Raw genomic sequence first — 6,451 nt, 5'->3', positions numbered from 1 at the left:
TAATTTCAAGAATTGAACAGAAAAGCTTTTTTCAAATCTTTAGGCGTTGGTTAAGCGAATTTGTTAATCCTAATGTTTTATCTTGCAGAATCTTTTGCCTCTGTTGGTGGCGGGATGCTTGGCCGCCCCCTCAGACCTCCTGAGCTTGCCGGCGTCTGTTGGCTTACACGTCTCCTCCTCGGGTCCCCTGGAGGTGAAGACGGTCCAGATCCCCGCGCCCTTGGCTGTGGCTCCTGCTGTGGTTCCTCCTGCGCTCACCTTTACCTCCGTCGCCGAACAGGCCTCAGAAGCTGAGCTGAAACAACACCAGATTTCTGTCCCTGCCTCCGTCGTCATCAACCCCGCGCTTCCCTCGGCGGCGGTCATCCCCCCCACCTTCGCCGCTGCTCCTGCCGTCGCCGTTGATGGGGTTTCGGTCGTGGCCTCTGCTTTCGCCCCGTCCAACGTGCGCCTTGATGTGGCCGCGCCTGTGCCCTTCGGCGACGCCCCCGCCCCCGAACAGCTGGTGCAGCGAGTGCCTGTGAAGGTGGCCGGCCGCCCCGTCATCTCGCACACCCCCCAGGTCACCGAGGTTCGGCCCGAGCTCAAGATCATCGACAAGACCTACGACGTGGCCGTGCCCAAGCCCGTCTACGAGACCAAGGAAGTGACTCCCATCGAGCACAAGTTCGTGGCCGAGCCTTATGCCGTGCCCCAGCCCTTCGCCGTGCCGCAGCCTTTCTCCGTGCCCCAACCTTATGCCGTGCCTGTACCTGTTGCAGAACAAGTGCACGTGCAACACCACGTAGCTGCTGCTCCTGTTGCAGGTCAATATGTAGCTGCTGCTCCTATTGCAGGCCAGTATGCAGCTGCTGCCCCTGTTGCAGGCCAGTATATAGCTGCTGCTCCTATTGCAGGCCAGTACGCAGCCGCTGCCCCTGTTGCAGGCCAGTACGTAGCTCCTGCATCCGGCGTCCTGCACCACAGTCAGTCCTTCCCTCTTGTCAGTCCTGCCGTTCAGACTGCATCTGCGTAATCTAAACAATTGCTACTTAGGATCTTCAGCTAAACCCTGAATTATTTGTAAACACAAATGTACTTCTCATATGTGCACGATCGTAAAGTAATAAAATAAGCAGTCTTCAATCCTCAGACAATTATTCTTAAACCTCATTTAAACACCCTAAGATTACATTACCTTCCGGTAGTATCTTGACCCCCTCCCCCCAAATATATATATATATATATATATATATATATATATATATATATATATATATATATATATATATATATATATATACATATATATATATGAATACGTATTAAACAAAGTACTGCTACATGTACTCACCAGAATCTGACCTCTATGTCTATCAAAGCGGAACGTCAGCGGAGAGGCTGTTTTGGAGTTCTAGTTTCAGTTCAGGTGATGGATGGAGGCTTTTACTGCTTCTATTACTAACACTTGTCATTATCACTATTAGCAGTATCACTATTATCTTTTTTTTATTGTTTTATTTTATTATTATTTTAATTATTACTATTATTATCACTATCATTATTATTATTATTATCATTATTACTATTATTATCACTATCATCATCATTATTATTATTATCATTATTTTTATTATTGTTGTTATTATTACCATCATTATTATTATTTGTATTATTATTATCATCAGCATCGTCATCATCATCATCATAATAATAATAATAATAATAATAATAATAATAATAATAATAATAATAATAATAATAATAATAATAATTACTATTATTGTTATTATTGCTATCATTATTATTATCATTATCATTGTTATAATTATTATTGTTATTTTTATTACTATCATTATCTTTGTTATTATAACTATCATTATTATCATTATCCTTATTATTATAACTATCATTATTATCATTATTACTATTATCATTATTGTTATTATTATTATTATTAGATTTATTATTATGACCATTAGTATTATGATGATGATGATTATTATTACAGTAATGATAATGATAATAATGATAGTGATAATAATAATGATAATGATGATGATAACACACACATACACACATACACACACACACACTCACAAACACACACACATATGTGTATATATATACAGACATATATACATATATATGTATGTGTAAGAGGCTATGGCTGCCTCAAGGAATGACCAGTAGGACAGTCTTTACTGGTGAAGAGTACGCACGAATAAAGGAACACGTTATGAATATCTGGCAGCAGTGCTGAGTGCGGTGTTGCGCCCCGGCCAGCGGAGGGCCGAAGCTGGATATTCTGAACGGTAGAGTGACTGAGTAGTTGAAACAACATAAATCTCTGAAAATGAGAGAAATTAATTAAATACTTAATGAACGATATTTCGTGTTTGTCATCAATACCGTGTTCTCACGGTAATGCGTGGCCTAAAGTCAGGACAGAATGAGAGTGTATGAATTTAAGAAATTACTGCAGTTAGCACTTTTACCCAGTAAAACCAACGTGAGATTGACTGCACATATAATTTATACGGATTAACACATTTATGGGAGAAGAAGGGAGGGAAGAAAAATGAAAGGGTCCCCCCATAATGTGTTGAAGACACTGTCATATCGTGAAAGTTTTGGTTGAGCGACGATTTGGAGACGGTGGTTGTTTGTGTTGAGAGTGCAACTACCGTCGGCTGCCACCAGCTTGTAAGATGCTATGGCTGCCTCAAGAGAAAGGCTAGTAGGACAGTGATAGTGTTAATGGCTTTATTCTTTCTTAATGAAGAGTAAGCATGAATAAGGAACATGATGAATATCTGGCACCCCTGCAAGCGGAGGGCCGTAGGTGGATATACTGAATGGTAAGGTGACTGAGTGCCAAATGAAAGGTCAAATATTTTCAGCCATAACCGACAACAAAGCTTCCGCTGAGGTGATGTTTCCAAACTGATATGGTGCCCACGTGGTAAACATATGAAGCCCACGAAGTCATCTCATCTAATGGCTTACACAAATTGTGCTTACGTGCATGTCATAGGGTGTGTGTGGATTATATATATATATAAAATATATATATATATAATATATATATATATATATTCTTATAAGGAAGAGGAAAACGAACGCGACTGAGAACCTCATTATCGCAACTACAAACGTTCGGTAATGTAGTCTCTATCATCAGTGAAGACGAAAGCAAAACAGGGAAATTCTAGTACATTCAAAACAGTACACACACACACAAAAAAAAAAAAATCATCAAATGACCACAGACAAAAAAGGCAGTGTAGCAAGTAACAGGTACTAGCTAAATAATGGGTGGTGGTGGTGGTGGTTTACATGGTAAATAGGGTGGTGTGGTGGTTTACATGTAAACAGGGTGGTTGCAGTGAAAGCATTGTTTAGCTGTGATTTCATTGTTAGGATGTGGAGTGATTTGCTATGATCAGAGGGAGGGAGGGAGATCAAGATGTGAAATCAGTATTGTTGAAAGGGTGATTGTGGAGGTGAGAATGATCTCTAATACTGAGTTTTTGTGTTCGAGAATGCAGTGACGGAACCATCGTGAGGTTGATCTCACGTACTAGCCTGACAGCTAGGACAAGAAAATATGCGTATAGTGTTTGAAATGTAAAAAAAAAAAAAAAAAAAATGAGGATGGCATTGTATGAGAATTTGTTTATGATTTCTGAGATCATAACTAAGACGCCCATATATGGAAGTTTTATATATTTAATGTTTGTGTTGATTGTGGTTAATACAGGTTTTGGTAGAATTCAGACAAAAATTGCGTAGGGCTTTATAAAATAGGTAAGATGGATACCCATTTGTAGTGAAATATTCTTTTAAGAACGAAGCTTCTTCATGAAACTAGTTCAAGTGAACAGATGTAAGCCGGTTGGTAAGTGTTGTAAAGCTGTTAACTTGTAAATATGAGGAATATAGCTGAGATAATGTAGTCCATGGCCAGTGAATGTATGTTTCCTGCAGGCACTGATGAAGAAGCAGTTATTACGAAAATTATACAAGTATCAAGAAATGATAGTTTATTATTTGGCTAATTCACAGGTGAATCTAATATTGGGGTGTTGTGAATTCAAGTACGAGAGGAAAGGGTTAATGTGAGAGGGGTCGTTTAACTCGTATGGTCTGAACAAGACAACTTACCAGAAACTATTGGATACAGCTGCTCACAATTCAGTGTTTACCTTTAATGACTATTTACACGCAAATAGACGGTGTAGCAATGGGATCACCACATGGCCCTTGTTACACCAATACCTTCCTTTGCCACCATGAACAAGTTTGGTTGAATAATTGCCCTGCCAATTTCATACGTATTTCATATCGTCGTTACATGAACGATATTTTCTTACTCTTCAAGAGTGATGAGGCAGTTTTGTTTATATTGTGGTTTCATCGAGAGGAGCATTCGCAAATGTTAAAACTGGCCATTGTGACCGGCCGTGGTGGTTTAAGGGCACAAATTTCTTTGATAAATGAGATTTTTTTTCCTTAGATGTCTGCCATAATTACAAAGGAAAGATCAGTCAGGGTGGTTTCCCGTTGGCTTCCCTGACAGCGCTTTTATTGAGACGATGTCTCTATAAGGGTTGCCAGCCAAGGCTAAGGAGTCCCTTATACCCTTATTTCTATTTAGAAGGGATCCTGACAGGTGCTCCACTGTGGGTCGAAGTGGACCTGGAGTAATAGTGGCTCCATATTCCGCAGGACCAGAACCCCTCAGCCGGATGCAGTTTGTACTCATACCGAGTAATATATATATATATATATATATATATATATATATATATATATATATATATATATTATACATACATATATATATATGCATACACACACACACACACACACACACACACACACACACACACACACACACATATATATATATATATATATATATATATATATTATAAATATATACATATAGAAATATATACATATATACATACATATATATGTACACACACACATATATATATATATATATATATATATATATATATATATATATATATATATATATCTTGTCCCCTTACGTCCTCTCTTTCCCCGCACGTGCTGTGGCAAAAGATTTCAATATTCCTCATGTAACCCTCCTCAGATACTGTTTGAAAAATAGGAACAGTCAGAGCCAGAAAATGAAGTCGTCAAAGTGAGACTAGAAGAGTATGAGTATGCCAAGAGATGTGCAGTTTTTACGCCACAACATGAGACATTACTTGTTCAATATCTTCTAAAGGCATCCAAGCTGTACTTCGGACTGGGTCCAAAAGCGATTGGCTTTTGAATATGCCACTCGATTGTCACTAAATTTTCCACAAACATGGACTGAAATGAAATGCAGACAACCAGATGCTTGGAAATCCTACGGAAGCTAAGGTTGGAGATTACATCCTCATGCGATTCGCTGGTAAGAGGGTAGTCCGCTACTATGTTGGACTAATGTTGGACGTCATTGATGATGCAGTAACATCAAAGATGATACATTCTCAATGCCTGAGGATGCTGAACTCTTCACACATGAAAGGGAAGATGTCATTTTCATTCTGCCAAAGCCATCTAGCTTTCAACAGAAAACTGTGTTCCCCGTAGATCTTTTGGCCTACAAACTTGAGTAAATGGGTTAATTATGATCTAATTACCATGCTTATTATGAGCAAGTTGCAATCATGGTGTCTAATGTGCTCAATAAAATAGACAGAGTCTATTTCTTCATAAAATTCTGACCTCAAATTATGTCTTAATATTTTTGAGTTGATTTTAGTTAATCAGACTTGTAACGTTATCAATGTATGTATCAATGAAATACAAAGCTGTCTTTTTTGTAGTTTTTCTGACAGTCACAAAGAATTATGGGCACGGCTAGCTATACAGCAGGACCAAATTTGTTCCAACCATAGTGATTTCTTTGCATGTAAGACACTCAAAAAAGCTAAGGGATTGGTAAAAGATTCAATGCCAGCGGAATTCATGAATGCTCCTTTTTTACAAGTGTGTCCTAACCCGCGCCATTTCATGTTGGTTGGAACATTTTGATTGGGATCACAAAAATATTTTCATCTCAGTACTGTGCAGTTTCTGTACTGAACTTTTGTGATAAAAATGTAGCCCATATATGTAGGTATTTAAGGAGCATAGAGATAACAAGTAAATACAGTTAGATTTCAGCAAATTTGACTTTTTGTGAAAAATGTTCCAACCTTTCAGCAAATTTGACTTTTTGTGAAAAATGTTCCAACCTGCCCCGCTCTCCCCGACATATATACATATATATATACATATATATATATATACATATATAAATATATATACATATATAGATATATATACATATATAGATATATAAATATATACATATATATGTATATATATTTATCTTGTCCCCTTACGTCCTCTCTCTTTCCCCGCATCCCCTTCCCTCGAACGTAGGCCTAACACTGTCCCT

The 6,451-nt window shown here is 38.3% G+C and overlaps 1 protein-coding gene across 1 annotated transcript in view; it reads left to right on the top strand.

Annotated features, from left to right (window-relative positions):
* The window catches only part of LOC119589894 (pupal cuticle protein G1A-like), a 2,208-nt gene extending 1,077 nt beyond the window's left edge, over nt 1-1,131 (top strand). The window contains exon 2 of the mRNA XM_037938533.1: nt 89-1,131. Coding sequence (XP_037794461.1) covers nt 89-1,015 — 927 coding nt within the window. The 3' untranslated portion in view covers nt 1,016-1,131. The remainder of the gene's footprint in view (nt 1-88) is intronic.
* The last annotated feature ends 5,320 nt before the right edge of the window (nt 1,132-6,451 follow it).

Source organism: Penaeus monodon, chromosome 26 (genome assembly GCF_015228065.2).
Source record: "Penaeus monodon isolate SGIC_2016 chromosome 26, NSTDA_Pmon_1, whole genome shotgun sequence".
Classification (NCBI taxonomy): domain Eukaryota; kingdom Metazoa; phylum Arthropoda; class Malacostraca; order Decapoda; family Penaeidae; genus Penaeus; species Penaeus monodon.
This window is presented reverse-complemented; position numbering and strand designations above follow the sequence as displayed.